This window comes from Cetorhinus maximus, chromosome 2 (assembly GCF_964194155.1).
Source record: "Cetorhinus maximus chromosome 2, sCetMax3.hap1.1, whole genome shotgun sequence".
Classification (NCBI taxonomy): Eukaryota; Metazoa; Chordata; class Chondrichthyes; order Lamniformes; family Cetorhinidae; genus Cetorhinus; species Cetorhinus maximus.
Genome location: NC_135880.1, coordinates 47,162,300 through 47,186,871, shown reverse-complemented (window position 1 = coordinate 47,186,871; position 24,572 = coordinate 47,162,300). Strand labels below are relative to the sequence as shown.

The 24,572-nt window shown below is 42.9% G+C and overlaps 1 protein-coding gene across 1 annotated transcript in view; it reads left to right on the top strand.

The window, feature by feature from the left end:
- Positions 1-24,572, top strand: part of LOC144694119 (uncharacterized) — a 172,482-nt gene that overhangs the window by 115,828 nt on the left and 32,082 nt on the right. The window contains 9 exon segments of the mRNA XM_078564479.1: positions 1,299-1,377; positions 4,903-5,017; positions 9,388-9,468; positions 10,571-10,735; positions 12,213-12,350; positions 14,954-15,036; positions 18,162-18,290; positions 21,554-21,687; positions 23,827-23,964. Coding sequence (XP_078420605.1) covers positions 1,299-1,377; positions 4,903-5,017; positions 9,388-9,468; positions 10,571-10,735; positions 12,213-12,350; positions 14,954-15,036; positions 18,162-18,290; positions 21,554-21,687; positions 23,827-23,964 — 1,062 coding nt within the window.

The window sequence follows — 24,572 nt, the reverse complement described above, 5'->3', positions numbered from 1 at the left end:
GAAATTCCACACATAGAAGTTGAGGGCCACTGTGACTTTCAGAGCGATTGGCATGGGTGGCCACCCACACAGTTGGATGTGATCTACGGCCCAATCATCTGCCAAATGGAGGTCATGGTCTCCCTGGAGAGGCGAAGCCTCCTTCGGCATTGCACCTCTGACATGTTGAGGTAGCTGCATTGCTGTCTGTAAACCCTGGCAGCAGAATAGTGGCCTCTTCTGCAGCCCCTTCCGCCTTGGACTCCCTGCTGGCCCTGTGCCCCCTGTACCTGCACCCTTCCTCCCGCAGGTTGCTCCCTTGGATGTTGTCTATGGAAACCTGGCCTCTTCTCCCTTCTGCCCCTCTCTTCCTCCTCAGAAGAGGTGCCACCAGTGGACTACGTAATCCCCATTAGAAGGCTATGTGGTGACTGGAAGGGGCCACATGGTATAAACCTCTCCCAAATTATTTGACTCACTAATTTCTAAGTGATCTCCCTCCCTTTGCCCCAATGTTAGTGTAAGAGTGCACAGCTGCTTCTATCCCATTCTCTGAAATTTCATCCTCCACTTTACCATATTTCTGTTCTCCTTTAAAAATGTTAACCCATCTTTTCAACTAAGCTTTCAGTCACCCCTCGTAATTTCTCACTTCATAGTTCAACATCTATTCTCTAGTTTATTTCCATTTTTGAAGTGCTGTGGAATGTCTTTGATGTCAAAAATTCCACATAAAAATGGTCCTTATTTTATTGCACATACAAGACTACAGCGTCATTTTGTTTTCCCTCTGTTGAACCCACTGTTGACTAACTGAGGCACTACGGGATATACGAACTTTGCTTTACCTAAATATAACCCACCGGAAAAAGCAACTTGACTGGTATTTGACCTTAATTAAGATAAATTGGCCTTTATTTGAAATAATATTGACAAAAAAAATGTGATTAACGTGACCATTTGGGAAATATTTAGTTAAGAATGGATGTGAAGGTTATAATGATAACGCGACATAGAGATAAATGGGAACATATGAGAAAATCAAATACTCCATGGAAAGTGATGGTTCCTGTGCGACTGTGGATAGGGATTTATCACCTATGCAAAACAGGGCTGGAATTTGGATAAATAGTCCAAATTTTCCCTTCATTAGATTTGGGGATTGGGGAAATTTGTGGAACTTTCCCTCTGAAGATAAAATGGTTGGCGTGGAGTTCAGTTTGGTTGATTCTTTGTGTCCATTGAAGAGTTTTTCTTTAATCAGGCAACTTTTTCCTCATTTTGTCCTTTCTTATATATGATAACATTGTTTCTTACAGACCTGTTCAATGCATAATGGACTTGGCCAGCAACATGAAAGCAATTGGCAAACGCCATGGTTATATTGTCAAGTACAAGGTTAGAGAAAAGTTCAAAAATCATAGAAAGTCTGTCTTTATACCAACTTTGCTATGAACCAAAATAATCTAATAATGTCTATAGACAAATAATAAAAAGATATGTGTTGAACAATTAAAGTGGAATTGAATTTCAGAGATAGATCAAGCATCATGTGGAAAGAAATGGGCCCCAGTTATATCTGTCTCTTTATGGGGTATGTGGAACATTACTTGTTCCAGTCCTACTCCGGCCCCCTCCCACAACTCTTTCTCCGGTACATCAATGATTGCTTCGGTGCTGCTTCAAGTTCTCGTCTGGACCTGGAAAAATTTATTAATTTTGCTTCCAATTTCCACCCCTCCATCATTTTCACATGGTCCATCTCTGACACTTTCCTTCCCTTCCTTGACCTCTCTGTCTCAATTTCTGATGATAGACTGTCCACCAATATTCATTACAAGCCTACCGGCTCCCACAGCTACCTCGACTACGGCTCCTCACACCCCGCTTCCTGTAATGACTCCATCCCATTCTCTCAGTTCCTTCGCCTCCGTCACATCTGTTCTGATGATGCCACTTTCAAAAACAGTTCCTCTGACATGTCTTCCTTCTTCCTTAACCGGGGTTTTGCATCCATGGTGGTTGACAGCGCCCTCAACCGTGTCCGGCCCATCTCCCGCGCATCCGCCCTCACACCTTTCTCTCCCTCCCAGAACCATGATAGGGTCCCCCTTGTCCTCACTTATCACCCCACCAGCCTCCACATTCTAAGGATCATCCTCCGCCATTTCCGCCAACTCCAGCATGATGCCACCACCAAACACATCTTCCCTTCACCCCTCCCGGCGGCATTCCGCAGGGATCGTTCCCTTCGGGACACCCTGGTCCACACCTCCATCACCCCCTACACCTCAACCCCCTCCCACGGCACCTTCCCATGCAACCGCAGAACGTGCAACACCTACCCCTTTACTTCCCCTCTCCTCACCGTCCAAGGGCCCAAACACTCCTTTCAAGTGAAACAGTATTTTACTTGTACTTCCCTCAATTTAGTCTACTGCATTCATTGCTCCCAATGTGGTTTCTTCTACATTGAAGAGACCAAACGCAGACTGGGTGACCGCTTTGCAGAACACCTTCGGTCTGTCCGCAAGCATGACCCAGACCTCCCTGTCGCTTGCCATTTCAACACACCACCCTGCTCTCATGCCCACATGTCTGTCCTTGGCCTGCTGCATTGTTCCAGTGAAGCTCAATGCAAACTGGAGGAACAGCACCTCATCTTACGCCTAGGCACTTTTCAGCATTCCGGACTGAATATTGAGTTCAACAATTTTAGATCATGAACTCTCTCCTCCATTCCCACCCCTTTCCGATCCCCCCTTTTTTTTCAATAATTTATGTAGATTTTTCTTTTCCCACCTATTTCCATTATTTTTAAATGTATTTCCATCCATTGTTTTATCTCTACCTTTTAGCCTATTTCAATCCCTTCCCTTCACCCCACCCCCAATAGGGCTATCTGCACCTTGCATGTCCTGCTTCCTACCCTTAATTAGCACATTCCTTAGATAATATCACCATCTTCAACACCTCTTTGACCTTTTGTCTATGACATCTTTTGGCTATCTCCACCTGGCCCTCTAACCAGCCCTACCTGTCCCACCGCTTCCACCACCCACCCCTCCCCCCACCCTTAAACCAGCTTATATTTCACCTCTTTTCTATTTTTACTTAGTTTTGTTGAACAGTCATTTGAAGAGTCATACGGACTCGAAATGTTAACTGTGTTCCTCTCCGCAGATGCTGCCAGACCTGCTGAGTTTATCCAGGTATTTTTATTTTTGACGTGGAAAGATATGACTTATTAAAAGAAGTTTTTTTCTCAATGAAATACTTGGGACAAATAACAACATTGCATTTTGGTAAGGAAAGTAAGGAGATCACCTGTTACTTGGAAAATAAAAATCTAAATGGGGTAGAGGAGCAAAGGAATCTGGGAGTACAAATGCACAAATCGCTAAAAGTTACGAACGCAGATCAATAAAGACGTAATGAAAGCAAACCAAGCACTATGATTTATTTATAAAAGGATAGAATTGAAAAATTATGCTAAGCTTGTACCTAACCTTGGTGAGACCACACTTGAAGTATTTTGTGCCGTTTTGGTCACCATATTATAAAATGGATATAGAGGCACTGGAGTGAGTGCACAAGGATAAAACCAGAAGAGAAGGCTGAGGGCTGATTTAATAGAGGTCTTTAAAATTACAAAATGTTTTGACAGAGTATACACGGAGAGAATGTTTCTACTTGGAAGTAGAACAAAATTAGAGGCCATCAATGTAAGATAGTCACCAACAAATCAAGTAGGGAGTTCAGAAGAAACTTCTTTACCCCAGAGTGGTGAGAATGTGGAACTTGTTATCACAAGAGTAGTTGATGCAAATAGTCTGGATGCATTTAAGGGGAATTTAAATAAGTATGTGAGGGAGTGGGTAACAGATGGTTGTGCTAATAGAGTTAGTGAGGAAGAATGGAAGGAGCATAAGTAGAGCACAAATGTCAGTATGGACTGTTTGGGCCAAATGGCCTGTTGCTGCTTCTTTTTTACATTTGTTATGCAAAGCTCCATGTGAGCAAATAATGTCCACAGTAATGGGGCTCTCACACACAACTAATAAAACATTTAGTCTAGTGATCTAGCTGTCATACAACTGCATTATAGTCTGCAGTGATCAAGTAGTACATATTAACATAATACATTGGGCAGAAAAACATTGGCCCGTCTACCTAATTTTTTCAAACCAAATTTCAATTTCCTTGTTGTCAGCCTTGAACTTGTACCCTGTATCCCATTTCCAAATAGTAATTCAGCTAGTCAGTCTTTAAAACCTCTCATGATTTCCTGTTGCTACACCCCACTGGTAATTTGTTCCACAATTCTATCATCCTCTTACTTAAAAAAAAGTTGCTATTTTCTATTTTCTTTTGGCACTCCAATCTTAAATGTTGCCTTTTAACATTAATCTTTCAATCCGGTACCTGAAAGAACTTTTCAAGATTCAGAATCTACATAATGGTGACAATGTTAAAGATTATCATGTTCCCCCTCTCATTCTTCCCTTATCAGGGTATATATTTTTTCTCATTACTCAGCTTTGTAAATTAATGGATTAGTTATCTATTCCTTCTCTGGACTCCTCTCACCCAACTTGAAAAATGGAAAGCAAATTTCAACATTATTTCCTTCAGCTTATAAATCTTATCTTTAGGATATTTGTGCCAATGTTTCATGTGCTCTCTTCTCTGCCTGTAAACATTAAATGGTTTAGAGGTCCATATATCAAAATTCCCACATCGTTTTTCTGCATTGTTTTATATAATGATTCCTCAAATATGTAATTATGCGTTAAGCTGATGCACTATTAAGATCCAGAAGTGCACATCCTTTGCCAAGTAGACATGTAGACCAGTCATACAGCAATATATCTATCGTAACAAATGTTGCTTTAAAAAGATAATACTTTTGATTTGTTCCAGGTGGGGTTTAATGAGGATGGTACACTAAATGGTGTTATCATTACTTACTACTGCAACAATGGAAGCAGCCCAAATGACCATGAGGCTGGAGGATACTTCGCATATTCTGATAATGGTAAAGAATCTCATTTCAGAATACAGTATCAACACATTATCAGTGTTTGAGCCTTGAATGATAACTGTTAATTTCTTGCATACTTTAATCTATAAACCAAGGGGAATATTTTTGAGCTAACAAAACAATTACTAGACCTGCCATCTACTCCATCTACAATGCCAAGTAATATTACAATTTTAATGAATAATGATTAAATAAAACAAACTGTGCTATTTCATGGCAAAAAATTGGCCTCTATTGTTGAAGCACTAAAAATAGTTAACAAATTATCAACAGGAAATAAATTTACATTCTGCCTTACGCTCTTGTGTTCATTTTGGATTGCTTACTATAGAAAATATCCCCTTTTCAGCAAAACTCATTCCGATAAGCAGCTAGTAACTATATTTAGTGGTCTGTTGGCAGAACTGTGTGTGCGTAAGTGATATTAATGAAGATTTGCCAATGCTACCATCACAAATTCTAGCAGTTTCTCAGCATATGGGAATTAAAGAAGTTGAATGTAGGCCAGTGTCATTAGGGTGGGGTTACAATGTCCATGGGCAGAATCTTCTCCACCAGCCAACACTGGGAGCATTTAATTTGGCATGGATTAAAAAATCAGTTTCCTGATGGCAAGAAATTAGATTGCAATTTTGTTCTCCTGAATTTCAAGGAGGATAAAAGGTAGGTTGAGTTTCCCGTTGAGCAATGTTGGGAACCCCATTTGCATTCATTAGCATCTCATGAATGTTCATTAAAAGGCCAGCTCACTGGGATCACATTTCCCCTCCAAATTAAGGTCCCCGCTAGCGGCTAATTGGAATGTTCTGTTTCACAACAAGTGCTGTGTACCTGGCGAGATTCACTTCATCCACAACTTGGAGGTCAGTAGATGCTGTTCCTGTAGCACAAACTGCGCTAAGGCTGGGCGCTGGGAGGCGCAACCAGCCGGGGAGGGATAAGACGGAAGAAGGGCCAGAGGGGAAGGGTGAGATTGAGGGGGTGGTGGGGGGGGCAGGTGTCGACTGTCTGGGGGAGAATGCTTAAGAGACTGTGCGGGGAATGAGGCCACACTGTTGGGGCCACGTTTAAGAGACTGTCCAGGGAATGAAGGCTTTGCATGGCAATCATGTCTTGGCCCTGGTCTTGGGCAGGGAAGGCCTCTCTGGGCAGTGACAGTCATGCACAGAATAGTGTGTTGGGCATGGTCAGTCAACTAAGGTATTTGGTCCTGGGCATTTGAGGCATGGTACTGAGATGCAGAGAATACAGTCACATCCAGGGGAGGCATTTGGATCTGGTAAGTTGGTAATTCTAAAGTTGTGGAGGGTTATTGAAGGGTCTAATGGGAGCGGTGGGGGGGCACGCTTTCTGAAAGTAAGGATGCAGATGGCCTCCAGAAGGGGTGGGATCAGATCAACAAAGGGCATGAAGGGAACAGGGGGAGAACAAAAATATCCACCATGAACAATAATGGGGTGACGGGTGCCAGAACAATTCTGTGATTCTGTAATTCTGTAATAGGGGAGGCTGGATGGTTACAGGAGAGAGTGGAATTAGGAGGTAGTGACTGTGGAGGAGGATGGGAGGAACTTGGTGGGTGACAAGGGGAGGACGGAAGATGTTGGTCACACTCATGAATGTGCGCAGCACCATCTTCGTCTTGCACGAAAAGAATGATATGGGAGGGGTCTCAAAGCATGCGAGAGGAGTTCAGGACTGCTTTTTTGGCTGACTGAAAGGGCACCCTATTAATTATTTGCTCAAGCCATGAAGAAAAGGCTCAACTGAGTACTGGTTTCAGGGGTCAAATGCCCGCTGAAGGAGCATTGCTCCGTGACTAATGGGGCATATTCATGAGAGAGTCCATTAGGTTTTGGGGTTACAATTGAGTTGGTGTGATTGGCCATCTGTTCCTGACAGAATCATGTAAAAAAGCATGAAGGATAAACAATCAAGGGCCATGGCTGCTGGACAGAAGCTACATGCGGACTCCAAGCCTCAATGTTGTCAGTTTAACTGTAATGGCTTACAGGGCACGATGCTTAAATTCATGACATTAGTACATGGCTAGGTTATCTATATTGAGTGCCTAGATTCATGGAAGCAAGCTGGCAATTTCCTGATGGAGGGTTCTTGCACATGGCTATGTTCACCCTGATCGAAACCCTCTTTGTGAATGTGCAGTCATGTCTGAAGGGAAGGATCAGCCATCTGTCATTCGGATCAGCCTCCTGTGGGCTTCCAGGATGTGTTTCAAGGAACACATCCCCAAATCTATTTGTTGACAGACACAAAGAGGAGTGGGGAATGCAGGCTGCAGGCAACCCTGCCTTGTTGATAGCTGTAGGGGAAGAAGGGCCCATCGCCGATTGGCACAGGTCCGGAAGGAGCAGTGGCCTGGGCAGCAAGAGGGAGCGGGGCCCCAAAAAATCCAAGTTGCTCCTGAAGAGGGGAAAAATCAACGAAGACCAGTAGCATGACTACGGATATATAGTAGACGCTGCTCAAATGTGGAGATAAGCAAAAGACAATGCCGCAGGCACCTTTGCTTATGTAGTGGTGTGGTAGCTCCCAATTTGCCATCATATCTGTGAAGAACTAATGCCACAAGGACATGGAGGGCATCCAATGCCAATGGCTTTGAAGGTAACCGCCACACTGGACGTTTTTGCCAGTGGGTCCTTCCAGGGCTCCAATGGGTGAATGTGCAGTTCAGAAGCATGCATGCCTATTGTAGCTGCTGATCCCTCCCCAGTAAGTGATTAAGAAGCTGTTTGTCCAGGAACTAATATTAGATGGCGAGCTTAAAGTGGCTGGTACACATTCAGTGCTGATGTCCCATCTGCTGGTAGTGTGTGGCATTCCTGTGGACTCTAACTCTTAGAATGCCTTATGCCCTTATGTGAGTTTGCAGTGAATAGATAGTGCACTCACCCTGGTGGAGTACAACAGATCATTTATTCTTTTCCTGCACTGTAGGCCGGTCCTTTTTTGGGCACTGACCACCCCGGCAACCTCCTCCGAGGTGGGCGTGGTCAGGTGGGAGATGTCCTACCCCCATCCCTTGGAAAGAGGACCTCCCGCCTTTCCTGGACTGCTTGGAGGTGAATCTCCAGGAAGGTTTCGCTGAACCATGGGCTGAAGGCTGTTTGTGTTTTGGGGCCATCCTGGATGGGTTCTCCAGTGCACCTGGCCTGCAGTGAATGAATAATGGTCCGGGTGCCATTTAAATATAGTGCCAGGACCGTTGACCCCATGAGGTAACGACGGGACAGGTAACTCCCTGCCCGCCTGCCACGAGATTCGCCAGACTCCAGATGCATAATTAATGAGCTGAAAAGCAAAAGATCATACGTGTTCAGCACTCCTGCTGCCCAGCAGGAATCATGCCAACTTTCCCGCCCGCCAGCGAACTTAGTTTCCAGAACGGAAGGTTCCGCCCTGTGTGTGTGATTGTATTTGGTGCTGTACTGTATGGTTGCCACTGTGATTTTAGTCTCTTTTTCCACATCCAGAGTTTCTACTAGAAACCTAGAAACAAAATTGAAGTCTATTCTGAAGCTGTTGACCTAGTAATTGAAGTAAATATTTTTCATCATCTACCATGTGTCATGACACCATCTTACTCTGAAAGTTTCTTTTTGCAAAAGTAGAACAGAGAGCAGAATGAGGCCAGTTGGTTTATTCATGCAATCATTTGCACCTTGTTGCAAACTGTCGATTTCCCCTTGGTTTCATTGATGATCTCTCCAAGACTGAACACTGGTTAGAGTGATGCGGAGAGGGAGCTGCTCTTGTGATTTGCCTTCCACTCTAAGGCTGAAGTTAAAATTGCATTTGAGACTGAATGATGTCACTGAACCCTGATCTGCAACATTAGCGAAGGACCCTGCTGGCTTTGTGTGGGCAGCTTTGTTACCTGTCTAGATGACTGCGTAAAAAAAAGAAATATGATGGGCGGGATGGAGATGCTTAGGAGCAGCTAAATAACCTGGGCAATTTCAACAGCCCATCTGTGCATGCAGGATTAAAATTGCACCCCTTGAATTTGACCATGCCATCTAATTCTACTGGAATTCAGCACTGTGGTAATTGCAGCTGCTTACACATTTAAACAAGTCCTTTTCTCTCCGCAATTGTAGTTATGAATTCAATCAGCCATAAAAATTCCTCATTGGCTTGAGTAGTTTAAAGCTTTAATGTATTCATAAATAGAAATAAAATAAGTCTACCTTTTATGGCACTTAAAAAATAAATTACATTTTAAATGCACTAACGTAAAGCTTTATTGTTGTCAGTTTTCTGCTGTCGTTCAAAATGTGGTCATTACTCTTTTCTTTCTCTTATCAGATCCATGACCTGACTCCTTGTTTCTCTTGCAGCATACAAGTGTAAGAACTGGCAGCTGATCCCTGTAGCAGTTAAGACGAACCTTGCAGCCCACACATGGTGCAGAGCTCCAGGTAATAGGAACTGTTTTATTTCAGGTTATTTACACTGATTGGATAAAAGACCCACAGCCTGTATGTTAAAGAAAGCAGCTCAGTAAGGTCACAGTATCTATGGAGGTATGAGTAATGGCCAGGCACTTTGCCACTGAGAGAAGAGGAAAATCAGAAATAAAAAGATGAGATTATTTTTGCATGTCCTGGTTTGATTTCAGATTTTCAGTTGTGGGTGATAGATGATGTCCAGCACAGGGATACTTGAATTGGGGATGACAAAATATAATTTGAAAGCAAGAAATGTTTTCTTTATTGTTTTGAACTGACCTGTAATTTCTGACCAGCTTCATGCGACTATAGCAAAACCTCAGGGAAAGATTCACCCTTAATACAATTCTACATCGCTCAAGGTAAAGTATATTCTCAGACTAGAGTTAATGACTATGATTTGCGAAAGGCAATGCCCATTTCAACATTGATAATCAAATAGATGCCTACGTACCACCATGAAGCTGTAAGCTGCTGGTCTTAACACCATAGTCTTGCTTTCTTGATCTACCATTGTACATCTATCCAAGATATTTTCAGGATTATGCACTGTATTGAAATATCTTTCTGACTACTATCAAGCTTAAGTTGACAGCCAACCACAAGTCACTGGAGAAAGTGGGTTTCAGCATTTCCCCAATATCCAGTCTTGCTTTAGGTAAATGCTAAAGCAGTAACTTTTAAGTAAATTTGTATCAGTATGACCTAAATTAGAATTGAACTTCTTGTTAAAGCTGAAATTAAAACTCAAGACAGGGATGAGAATTAAAGTAAAATTGCAATTATTTGCCACAGTCAGTAAATGAATGAATGAACGGATAATCTGATCTTGACAATGCGGTTGGGATGAGGAGAATGTTTGTCTAAGATGCAGAGAGAACTTCCTGCTTGTTGAATAGACCCACTTGAGCACAAAGTTTCATCTGAAAGCTGCACCTGTGACAATGTAGCACTGAAATGTCAGTCCAAATTACATGTTCAACTCAACTGTGGGACATGACCATAATATTCTGTATCAGAGGCCAGAGTTCCACCAAGTTGACACACAATTATAAACTTTCTGCTTATACAGGTTCAATGCCCAACATATTTGTCATTGAAACAATTCTGGAACATGTGGCCAAGTTTCTGTCATTGGATCCAATCAGAGTAAAGCAGAAGAACTTGTATGCTCAAGGAGACACTACACCAATGGGCTTCGTCCTGCCCTACTGCAGCATCTAGGAACTTTACAAATGTGAGTTCTGAGCTATATAGGATGGATTCTGATTCTGTGACAGCCTATTTATTGTCTTTAGTAACTGAAGCAGTGAGTGTGAAACTCTCTTTAGCATTGCACCTGTCTTTCTGACTACTCTCTTTTGACTTCTGTAGCTGTCCATCTCTGAGTCCCAATGAAATAGTTGGGCAGTCTAAACACAATCTAAAGATGAATTTTGAAAATCCTCAAAGAGTCCTTTAGCACACATTGTGACTGATTTGGCAGTCACATTCAAAGTGACCGTACATAGACAGTATATAGACCTCCCTCTCTCTCTCTCTCTCACTTTGTTTTTTGAGCATCGCATGTTAACAATCAGGTGGTTTCATTATTTTACTTAGAATTGTTCTTCATTTGTTTCTGGTTGACATAGTGCTAAATTTATAATCCAGAACTACAGGAAGAAATGGTTTTGCAATGGAGCCTCAAGTTGCTGGAATGGTGAAATTCACCCCATTTATACTGGAACAGAGTTTACACATTTATAATTTGCAGCTGTATTTTCTGATGTTTGGACTTTTCATGCTGACTGAGATAGATCTATAGCAGTCATTAGGGGAGAAAACACACTGGTGGCCTTAATAAACCAGCCGAGCTGTTCAACATATCAGTGACCCGCACACACATAGCATGTGCCTCCAGAGGAGGCAAATTTTATACCAGAAATCCTTGTTAAAACCAGCTACCTTTCATATCTCCTGGCACAAACCACATCATCTTAGTTATTTTACAGCCTCTCAAAGAAAGCATTGCTGTCACCTTTGCCAGCTTTATAAGTTAAATATAGCATAACAAATCTGAGAGCAGATTATTTGCCCAAGTTCTCAGCTGAAGAGTTGTATAGTTTTGTGGGACCAATTGATAGGGTGAGTGGTTAAAAATGGAATTAGTGGAAAATTAGGGATGATCTGAGGTGCACTTGTGGCCATGAGCCTCAGACTTTGGTACACATCTCAGCAATCTGTCAATGAGATCTATTGTGGAGACATTTCATTTCCCCAATCATCATTTGAGAAGGCCATTGAATGGATAGCCAAACTAGACTAGTTTTTTATGTGATACAAAAGTAGTAATAGCAGTTGAATTAGTACCAGAGTCAAGCTGTCAAGTGAATAGACTACAGCAAAAGAAAATATTTTATAAACAAGGAAAATTAATTTTTATAAATTAGTGCACTCAACAAGGAGCTTGCACACTCAGAGTGCTAATCAGAATGTAGGAGTTAGCTGGCACCTTTCATGACTCTTCTGATATTTTTTGGTTTCAGTTGCACTTACTGATGAATAAATAAAGCATGTGAAAAGCAATTATTTCCATTGGAAGTTGACCATTGTGCATCTGTGTCTATGTAATGCAAAAACACTTGGACAATGTGAGAACAGTACTGTGCTTTTTCTGTTGCACTCTTTTAACACATTGGAGCATTAACCATTTTTGTTGTCAACCTGGACAGCTCAGTTAACAAAAGTGGATGTGGCTGGACGACTGCAAGCAATTAAAAAATTCAATGCAGACAATAGTTGGAAGAAGAAAGGACTGGCAGTGGTTCCTCTCAAGTACTGCTTGTACTGGACCGAAGGACGTTTCCTGTGTGAGTGCTGCGTATAAACACCGTGGCAGTTTAGCTGATTGAGAGTGTTACTTGGAATCATACGGGGGATGCATTCTTGAGGAAAAATAGCTCTGTTGTTCTCGAATAATATGGGCCTGAATCTTACTTTGTCGGGTGCGTGATCGGCGGGCCCGGAAGTGGACGCAAAACGTGCTTCCGCCTGTGCTTGGCCCGGAATGCAATTTCATGCTGGCTGGTCAATTAACGGCCGGCCAGCGTGAAACACACACTGTGAAAGCCTCAGCACTGCTGGGGGTGGGGCCGGGAAGAGGGCGGGCACCGACAAAAGTAAGGGCGCGGGTAAACGCTTCTCGCGAGCTCCCTGAAGGCAGACAGCTACTGCAGAGCTGCCTCAGGGAGCTACAAACCTGGACCGATTAAATGACATGAAAAAAATGCACAAAACTGTGACTATTCAGCACATTCAGCACCTGACAGCAGAACTCAAAAACATCAGTCCCCAGATATCTTTTTTTATTATATTTCACCCTGGACATTTCATCCTGTCCTGGATTGAGGTTTCAGCGAAAATGAAAAAGCCGCTTGGCCGATAGGCCTGTCCACCAACTGTAAAAGTGGACGGGCCACAAAAAATCAATTTCAATTGCTTCCTAACTGGGCTTAATTGCCAGCTTAATTGTCAGCGGGTGCACTTCCGATTGCTGCACGCACCCGCCAAGCGAAATATTGTGCGAGTGCGCGATGATGTCGGGATGCGCAGCCGACGTCTTCTCACACGATTTCACGCACTGTCAGGTTGGGCGTGCACCTGCACAGCCAGTTTCACTGATTTAACTTCTATACATATAACTAATGTTGAGACCACTGTGTTAACTTATCCTAAAGGACAGTGTGTTTAGTGAGGATACTGTAATCAATGCATCTGACTATCACTTTTTGTGTGACAAAAAATGAAACAGTTGTATCTTTTTGGCTTGGGTTTGCTTCTTTAATTCTCAGGGTACATAAGGGATTAAAAAGCAGCTTCACCCAAAAGAATCATATTCCAGTTTAATAATATTGGAACAATTGTTGAATTTGACTTAGAGTTCTGGGAAGAAAAACTCCCTTGAGCTGTACCCTACAAGCAAATTGACCCAATTCAAAATGGGTTGTAAAGTACAAAGCTATCCATAGTTCAGGATAAATGAGCACTAAATTGACAGTCTGAGGATATTTGAAAAGAGTAAGTGCAGTGTCCTGTGTTAGTGCACTTAATGTGCCTGAGCATTTAGTCAGAGTTGTTCCAGTCCTGAGTATTTTAGTTAGGCTCAGGAGATCAATCTGCTGGACATTTCAGAACCCCTGCAATTATGATGGAGTCAGGCCCGCTTTTGCAGGAGTGGAGCTTCATGGCACCTCTGCCCGCCTCTGTTCCACCTTGGGCCTGTTTCAGGAGATGACGGCCCGGACTCCAGCCTGACCCAGACACTCTGCGATGAAAATACAGTAGGCAGGCTCCTCAGAAATGGAAACAGGACCGTGAGGTTGGGAAATTTCGTGACTCCCGATTCCTGTTCACAACGATGAAAATTCGGCCCCAAGATTCCAAATTCTTGTCAGAATGCATTTGGATTATGTCAAGCCATGGTGATGTTGTATATATACATCTCCTACTAACCTCAGAATAGTAAGAGTTTATGGGAGATATCATCTTATTTACAGTTATTTTGGTCTAACCTCGGAGCATTCTGCTAACTAGTAGTGTCACTTGGTTGTCCTACCTATACCTCGGAACTACCTGGTGTTGTGGTCTGGAAACAGCAAACAAAAAGGCGGGAAACATGCTAACTCTCTTCACCTACACATTAGGTGCCACACATCAACCTGTCGGACACTCAGACAACTGTGTAAGTCTCTCCCTGTCAGTTCAGCCTCTCCATCAGCAAGTCCTCCATTGTGCCTCTTTCTGGCGACACGTGGAAACTTGGTCCCTCACAGCGCCAGGCTAAAGCTTCAGAGGAACTCGAAAGAAATTTAGCCCCCTGACATGTCCACTGGCATGGACCAAATCCCCAGCAATGGACAAATAGCTCCACTGCCTTCTGGATACCTCGGGAGAGTTCGAGGCTAAGGGAGTAAACCCTCGCACAAAATCTGGGGTGGAGCCCAAAGGTGGACTGATATCTAAGTATGTCATCATTCCGACAGCTCCTGCAACCAACCTGTGCCAAACAGTGCTTTGCATTCCTTTAGATTCAACCAGGGAGGTCGAGAGGGGGACCCCAACATTAGGGCAGCCCAGGTTTGTGCCCTTGAGAGGACACTCCAGTTTCACTATACAGTGGTAATATAACTTGATTTGTGTAGAGAAAGGGCACTACGGGCTGTCTCCGGTGGGAGAGACCATCGTGTCCCAGTGGTCAGCCACCACCCACCTCAATTCAGACAGCCCCTGGCTAGTAAAATGCTGACCCATCTGCTTCAATGGGTGCTTGGAGCTTAGAGTCTCTGTTCAACAATGGGCCAAATCCATTGCACCAGGCAAACAAACAAAAATAACGATGCCAACTCCTATGTGTATAATGTTTTTTGATCATCTGCACATATTGTGTTTGCTAACAGTAATTTATCTATTTTAGGCACTGTTTCAATATTTGCCAGTGATGGTTCAGTTATAGTATCACATGGTGGAGTTGAAATTGGTCAAGGCCTTAATACCAAGGTAGGCTCCACAATTTATGGAGTGATTCTTCATTGCATATATTCTGGTTTCATAAACTTTTTAAAATTATTTTTTGCATCCTTCATTTTAATTTCTTGATCCCATTACCTTACCATCATTCCCTCCTTTGATTTTACTCCCACTAGAATCTCCCTGGTTTGGCAGTTTACTGTAGCAGGCCCAAGACAAAGGCTAAGGCGTAAGTGGGTTGATGCTAAAGCAGTCAAATTTAAAATCCTGCCTCCATTCATCCCAGTTCCTCAGTGCCATTAGTAGCTCCTCCATATAATGGTATTCCTACAGGTCAGCGTGAAGACCCCTCACTCACCTATCCTCCTCACCCCCCTCACTGCTCTCAGCCTGCTTTATGCCCAATCGTCCGTCCTCACTGCAATCACCCCTTCACCTCCTCCTCTCCCTCCTTACTCCCTCACCCCCACTTTATTACCCCTCACTCCTCCTTATCTCCCCTCAGCTAGTATCCACTTTATAATTGTAATTCACAAGTCATAATATAATTTGGAAATTGTACAAAAGCTCATAAAACTGTCAAAATAAACAATCACTTGAATTGGTACATGAGAAACCACAGCCCGTTTTAGAAGGGCACAAATCTATCAAGATAAACAAACAGCCAAATGAATGAATGAATGAGCTAGTCTTCAAAGGAAAAAAAATTGAAATTAATGGGGAAATTTCACACAATCAGCTCTGGATCTCACACTGGGCCAACATTTCACTATTGTGCAATGCAGAATAGCACTGCATCCAACGGATATTATACTCTAATACACATGAAGACTTTTCCACTTTCACAGTGCTGTTCTTTTCCTTGACAGCTTGCCTGTTGTCAGAAGTAAAAATCTGGCAACCACATTATGTAATTGTCACTTACCTTTTCAAATCTGTCATGACACACTTTAGTAAAAGTAAATACAACTCAGGCTATAGCATTTCATAATAACATGTGAAGTAGGCAGCATCTTTTCTATTTACCTTTCATATGCCTTCAGCCTTTAGACCATGGGTTTTCCCATGGTTCATGGTACCTCTTAGCTGGAGTAATTTATGTTGCTGACCAAAACCCAACCTACTCCAACAAATATCAGAAGTTCCAAAATTCCCACTTCCGCAATGGTGTGGCAATGTCAGGACAGATGCGTGCAGGCTCCTGTCTTGCCAACCCATTCCAACTCCAATGAAAAGTGCTGGTGCCAGATATTAGGGCAGGAAACCCAAATTCAGGCCCTGGTCGCCGTTTCTAAAGCTTGCCCGACGCAATTCGGCTCCACGTTGGGACTGCAAAATCCAGCCCACTCAGTGAAACTCAGGTATAAAACAAAGAATGGATGTTGAACTGAATGAAGTATTGGGTAGAATGACTGAAAGCTTGGTTAGAGAAGTGTGTGTTAAGCAGGCTTTCATTGGAAAAGAGGGAGAGAATTTAAGAGCAATAAAGCTATGCAAAAATGTGGAAAAGGTTTGTGGCAGTTGAGGGGGTGGGGGTTTGTGTGGTGGGTGTACACAAGAGGTCTGAGTCAAATGAACAGAGAGATGGTAGTGCTGGGAGATAAAATAGACATAGAATTGGACTTTTAAAATATTGATTAATACTTTACATTTAAGGGGCTGGGGGACCAGGAGCTAGTGTAAGTCAGCAAACATAGGTGAGACAGGTGAGTGAGACTTCGTGTGGGTAAAGATATGATCGGTAGTGTTTTGCATGAGCCGAGTTTTTCAGTAGGTGGAGGGTGATTGGCTGAACAGGACAGCATTAAGAATAGTTGATTCTGTATGAATCATGGAAGAGGATTCAGCAGCAGATGAACTGAGGTGGTCAATGTTCGAGGTGGAAGTTGGGAATGTTTATAATGGGAAGGATTTGGTTTCAGAAACTCAGCTTAAGATCGAATAGGTCTCCAAGGCTTTTATTGATTTTGTTGGACTTGAGAGGGTAAGAAGTTTGTGGAGGGTAAGTGGAGTTTGTAGCAGGACCTTAGATTATGCTTTTGGTCTTACCTATATTTAATCAAAACAAGTTAAAGTAGATACAGGACTAAATATCAGACAAGCCATCTGACAGCACAGACACAGTGGGGGGGTCAAAATAGTGGAGAGGTGGACATCAGCCAACATGTGGAAGCTTATGATGTTGCTGAAGACACTGGGCAGATGAGGAAGAGAAGGGACAACGTTGGGTTCCTAGGGCTTTCCAGATTTAATGGTGCAGGAACGGAAGGAGAAGTCATTACTTTATTGCTCTGCCAATGATTGGGCAGGCAAGAATGGAACTAAGTAAGACCGTAACTGGAAACCATTGGAGGATATTGTAGCCATGGAGGAAGGATGAGGAAGAATGATACATCATGGGCACAGTCGTGATTGGAGAGATTCAAACATTGAGTTGCAGCAAAGGTAAATATGGAATTGTAAAGCAACGATCTGTTCAACAAATTTGGAGAGAAAAGGGAGGACTGGAGATGGTAGATTGCAAGGATACAGGGGTCAGTGATGGATGTTTTGAGGAGGGAGGTGATGGTAGTGTTTTTGAACAGGAGGAGGCCACTATTTGAGGAGAAGGAACAATTTAGAATGTTAGCTGGCATAGGGATCAGGAAGGGAAATTGGGAAGGGGGGCAGCCATTTTTTAGCAATTTATACTGAAATTTCCTGCAGAGCTCCTTTGTGTACGACCAAGGCCCACATTGCTCTGCGGCTTTAAGGTGTACTGAAATCACACAATTTCTCTTCTTCTAATTTGTGCAAATGGCAGTTCCAAGATGGGTTTTGCAGCCATAACCACTGCCTGGATTGTCTGGTCCCGCCGAAAGCCAATGGACTTTTGGCTAGGCCACCAAATCTCCTGCAGCGTGTCCTGACATGACGGGGCCTGAAAATCCTGGCTGTAGTCCCATCTGCTAGTATTAAGAATAAGTAAATATTAAGAAGTAGAAAATAGACCAGATGTCAAGTTAAGCCCATGCAAAATGAACATTCCCAACTTCCTCTGGGTGAAGAGGGAGAAAAATTTGTTCGATATTTTCACAGTTTTCATTTCTATAATGTGCTTAGATCAGTTTGATGTTGAAATGAATGCCTGATCTCTACATCCTTTTGTAAATCAGGTTGCTCAAGTATGTGCCTATGTTTTGGGAATTCCAGTCGATCTCATCTCCATAAATCCAACAACAACAATTAACAGTCCGAACTCTGGTACTACTGGTCGCAGCATCAGCAGTGAACTTAACTGTTTGGTGAGTCTTTTGTCACAAAAGCAGAAAAAACTCAGCAGGTCTGACAGCTTCTGTGGAGAGAGAAAATCAAAGTTAATGTTTCGAGTCCGTATGACCCTACTTCTTCATACGGACTCAAAACGATAACTTTGTTTTTCTCACTCCACAGAAGTTGTCAGGCCTGCTGAGTTTTTCCAGCATTTCCTGTTTTTGTTTCAGATTTCCAGCATCTGCAGTATTTTGCTGTTATTTTATTGTGAGTCTTTGTGTTATTCAGTACAGACATCCTCTAATGAATATGCCATCAAAGATTATCTTTAAATAATGTTATAATGAGTTTTCATCATTTCCTGCCAGTAGTAACAAGGAGAGATTTTCCTGTTGGTGGTACAGTAAAGTTTGGTGGAAAGGAGATGCTGAAAGTGGAATCCTATCAGACGTAGGCTTCACTCCTCACCTTCCGCCTCACCAGCATCCACATTCAACTGATCATCCTCTGCATTTCCACCATCTCCAGCATGATTCCAGCACCAAACACATCTACCCCTCGCATCCTCTTCCAGCATTCTGAAGGAATGGTTCCCCATGCAGCACCCTGTTCCGCTTCTTAATCACCCTCAACAACCTCTCTCCTTCCTATGCAAGTGCAGGAGGTGCAACACCTGCCCTTTTACCTCCTCCCTTCCCACTGTTCAGGACCCCAAACACTTTCCTGGTAAAACCGTGATTTGCTTGTACTTTTTTCAATTTAGTATACTGTATTCACTGCTCACGATGCAGTTGCCGCTACAATGGGGAGACCAAACGCAGATTGAATGACTGCTTTGGGGAACCCCTCTGTACAATCCGCAGTGACCCTAAGCTTTCAGTTGCCAGTCAGTTTAATGCTCAACCCCACTACCACTCTGACCTATCTTTTTTCTCATTCTTTCATGAGATGTGGATGTCGCTAATAAGGCCAACATTTGTTGCCCATTCCTAACTGCCTTTGAGAAGGTGGCGGTGGTCTTCGGCCTGCTGCATAGTTTCAATGAAGCTCAGCGTAAGCTCAAAATAGTAGAGAAATAGTATCTCATCGTTTGATTAGGCCTTCACAGACTTCCAGACTCGGATTGAGTTCAACAATTTCACATCATAACCCCTATCTTCATTTTTTTCAGATGACAGCTGTAGGTGATGCTTTTCTCACTTCCTCTGGGTGTCCTTTGTTTCTTTCCTTGTCCCATTACCATCTCCCTTTGCCTTGTACCACTATCCATTTGGTCATTTAATCTCTCCTATCTTCCATCCTATAAGAGACCTTTCCTCTTTTTCTTTCCCCTCCTCCTTTTCCCTAATTCTATACTTGCTTAAAACCTGATGCATCTCTAATGTTTTTCATCTCTGACAATAGATCATTGACCAGAAACCTTAACTCTATTTCTCCCTTCACTGAAGCTGCCTGACCTGATCTGTTTTTCCGGCATTTTCTGATTTTATTTTGGCTTTACCCCTTTCCATGGAGGTGACAGAATGGATTTAAAGTTAGAACCCCTCCTATAAAAGAAAGACTTCCATTTATATAGCCAGATGGCTTAACTTCTCATCCAAAAGATGGCAACTCCACCATTGCAGCAAAAAGGATCGGCGAAAAGAAATGGAGGTGTGGTAGCATTTTAATAAAGGATGGGATCAGTACATTAGTGAGAGAAGATCTTACATCAGAAGATCAAGATGTAGAATCAGTTTGGGTGGAGCTAAGAAACAGCTAGGACAGGAAACATTGGCAGGAGTTGTTTATATGCCACCAAAAAGTAGTTGGCAGAATATTTCTTAAATGGTGAGAGACTAGGAAATGTTGATGTCCAAAGGGACCTGGGTGTCCTTGTTCATGAGTCACAGAAAGCTAACATGCAGGTGCAGCAAGCAATTAGGAAGGCAAATGGTATGTTAGCCTTTATGGCAAGAGAATTTGAGTACAGGAGTTAAGATGTCTTGTTACAATTATATAGAGCCTTGGTGAGACTGCACCTGGATTATCGTGTACAGTTTTGGTTTCCTTATCTAAGGAAGGATATATTTTCCATAGTGGGAGTGCAAGAAGGCTCACCGGACTGATTCCTGGAATGGTGGTATTGTCCTATGATGAGAGATTGAGGAGACTGAGCCTGTATTCTATAGCATTGAGAAGTATTAGTGGAGATCTCATTGAAGCATGCAAAATTCTTACCGGACTCAACAGGGTAGGTTTAGGAAGAATGTTTCCCCTGGCTGGAGAGTATAGAACCAGGGGACACAGTCTCAGAATAAGAGGTAGACCATTTAAGACTGAGATGAGGAGGAATTTCTTCACTTAGAGGGTGATGAATCTTTGGAATTCTCAACCCCAGAGGGCTGTGGAGGTTCAGTTGTTGAGTATATTCAAAACAGAGATCAATAGATTTCTAGATATTAAAGATGATGTGGGGAAAATAGTGTTGAGGTAGAAGATCAGCCATGATCTAGTTGAATGGTGGAGCAGGCTCAAGGTGCAAAATGGCTTACTGCTGCTCCTATTTCCTATGTTCCCTCTACTGCACTGGAGTTTCAGACGTGACTGTTATGCTCAAGTTGATATGCCAGCATGTGTAATGGAATGGATCTGCATTACTCTCCAATTCATCACATCTAATTGGTACTTCCTTCCCAGCACCAGTTAGACACAAACCTCACCTAATCATGTGGAGTAGTGGCTAATCAGTGATAAAGCCAAGGGTTTGTTAGACCTAGTGATCTTTTCTTTTTCTAAAATTTTTGCAAATATAAGATAGTCACTCATAATGCAGTAGTGAATTCAGGAGAAACTCCTTACTCAGAGAGTGATAAAAATGTGGAGCTCTCTACCACATGGAATAGTTGAAATGATACTAGATAAATAAAGAATATGCTGATTAGAGATAAATGATCTGTTTCTGTACTGTGAGATGCTATTGAGTCGAGCATGGGATTGCAATATTGGGCTCCATTTACACAGAATCAGGGCTGTTTTTGTGCTGTTGATTCTATGTAAATAATGTACATTCAGGATCTTGCATATATTCTTAGTGCTTGCAAGTACCACGTAATTCTGTAAACGGATGTTATTAATTTAGAATTGTTACTTAGTTAGGAGCTTAGATCAGGTTGGCATAGCAAAGGTATATGTGTTCTCAAAGGATGTTTTGGGAAAATATTGAGTTGCTGGACCTCACTATTTCATTTTCATTAGTCCCAGAGTCTGCTCTCTTTTTTTATCTGGGCAAACCTGTGCTTTGGTTTTCTCACAGGGTGTGCGAAATTGTTGTGAGATATTGAGGGAGAGAATTAACCCTGTGAAGCGTATGCTTCCACCAGGCACCCTTTGGAAGGATCTGGTGGCAGCCTGTTTTAAATGCAAGGTGAATTTGACTGCACAGTCTTGGTGAGTAACTGAATTCATCAAGTAATCCTTCTTGAATGTGACTGATAAAGTTATTCTTTACTGTTGAGTTTGTTTTCTTTTTTAAAAGTATAAGATTTATGTATTAAAACACATGCCTTAGGGTTTACAGCCAGCGACAAGACAACAATGCTCTCTGCTGACCTTAAACAAAACTGTCCACAAAAATCTGTCGTTATCTGTAGTGTGGATTGCCCCTTTTATGATGTTAGTTTGCATCTGGCATCAAGCCAAAAGGATCTCCAAATGCCTAGTCTGTTATCATGGTTGTAGATCGTAACTTAGGTTGTCATTGGTTAGGCGCGATACAGACTGCTGGAGGCAAGGCAGTAGATAAACTTTACCCTTTATGAAACATTTTTTCTATTTACAGGATAAGGCTTAGCATGAGGCGTCACATAGAACTATCTCTCAACATGCTCTGTTGTCATGTGATCTTACATTGCTGAAGATGTAAACTGTCTATTTACATTAACCCTTTACACTACATCTCACCTAAGACTCTGACTCTATTGAATATGTTATTTACATTATCCTACATCCAGCAACAATGATATCAAGTAGGGTAAGCAGCCAATTACATTGAAGAATTCTCACAGATAGCAAACCAGGAATTAAAATGTACTAATTATCCTTCACTTCTTGTAAATTTTACAAAAAAAGATAAATGATTGAGACACAGACAAAGGATTGGGTTGGAAATTTGTTGGGTTGTTGATGGGGCCTATATCTAAAAAGAATAGTTGAAGATTAATTAAAAATGTCACCTAAAATTACTATTTTTTTGAGAGATTATTGATGTTTTCCATTGGTACCAGCCACACTGAGATGGTAATCAGATGACCTGCACTTAGCATCCCAGCAATGACACGATGGTTGGGATTTAATGTGAGTGACGGTTGGAGAGCTGGTGGTTGGAGAGCCGGTGGTATCCCCGCATTGTTTTTCTCCAGGGGGCACAATACTATTACATTCCAATCAGGCACTTATCTGGGCAGCGCAGCCCTACCATCTGGTTAAACCCCAGTAGGGTGGAAATCCCGTGCCTCAGAGCTGCTTGCCAATCGAAGGCTCCCCAGAATCGGCAGCTCCACCAAAGAGTAATGGCCACTGCCTGTACTACAGTGGGGCCTTTGCCAATGGATTCCTGGAGGGAGGGGAGTGTGGGTGGAATGGGGTCATGGAGAGGGTGGTCAGTGTGGAGGGGGGGATTGGAAGCAAGGGCACGGCTTGGCTTCCTGCAGGGCCCAACTTTCCAATGCTGCATCCCTTGATTGCCAGAGTGCCCATGAATGTGACACACCCCTTGTGCCCCCCCTGCCCATCCATCATAGGCCTTTGGTAGACCCAAGGGTTTAATGGACGGCTGATCTGGATAGTGAGTCCCCCACCCACTGCTGGTTGAACACCAGCAGCAGCAGGTTGAGGCCCTTAATTGGACCTTAAGTGGTTCCAGGTGGGAAGGCTGCCCGCAAGCCTCCCTGCCTGAAATTTGATTGGAGGGAGGCAGGGGTTGGTGGGGTGGGGGGTAGGGGGCGTGGGTGGGGGAGGAGTTTGGGGGAGGGCAGCAGAATCTCCACCCTGCACCTTCCCACCTGATCACATGGCAACCCCCGCCTCTGAACTCGCCCCGGGGAGAAATAATTTACACCCTCTAAATCTGAATGCTGGTAGGGGCAATAGAACAGCCAACTGTGGCTCTGCCTCTGGTCTTCATTTCCCCACAACAACACATCTGAGAAACAAACTCATTGTGTGCATGATTATATGCCTGAACTGATCCCTTCCATTGGTTCAGAGTGTGTGTGTTCCAACTGGCACCATGCCACCCTTTCTAAACTTATTCCATTCAATTATAAATTGACAGTATTATTGGAGGACACCATCCTATTACTAGTAGTGAGTTTATGCACAAATTGCTGGTACTCACAGCCTGTACTATTTTCTTAAATAATGATCATGGTATTTACTCTTTTTATATATCAAAAACAGGAATATTAGTTAGTGTTTTACCACTCCACACATAATTAACCAAAATGTCTACTTGGTAGTGTTATTTTCTAAAAAGTAAAGTGTAATGATTAATCACTCCGTAAAGATATGACTTTATTATTTGTGTAGGGTGTGGCCTGACCCACAGCCCAGGGATGCCCCTCAGTATAACTCATATGGAGTGACTGTGGCAGAAGCTGAAATTGACGTCCTGACTGGCGAGAACCAGATCAACCAAGTGGATATTCTCTTTGACTGTGGTGAAAGGTAGGAAACAAAATTGACAGGTAGCCCCAACCTACTGTTACAGATGAAATGTTGGGGGTTTGCCACTGTCACATTCTTTTCCTTATATGAAAGGGGGTCATTCATATGAAACATTCAGTCAGATGGAACACTCAGGTTATTCTCTGAACCTGAACAGATACATTTGAGTCAGTGGATAACATAAGTGAGGTGCACATTATTCTTTTAAACATATAAGGGAATGTTGGTGGGTTGCAACATTCTATTTCCAATGGCGAGACAAAATACCATCCATCCAAGGGTACCTTCCCTGAACCCCACTCCACCTTGCTAAAGTAACATATTGCTCTCCCAGCAAAGGGAAGCATATCTCACTGCAACTTCTCACCTTCTCTCACAACATCAGGATTTTCCACCTTCCTTCCCTCCTCACTAAGAACATTACGAAGCCCCCACCTGAGAACCTTGCACCCACTTCCTCGCCACAATAGTTCATCCTCCTCCATCTTCCTTTGCAAGCTTTGATATTCCCCACTGGCCATTGACTGTGCCAACCGCAACCCTCTCCCCCTCTGCCACCCAAACAGGAAGCGCCAAGTGAAGTGTTTCCGATGGTCCAGCCTTATCCC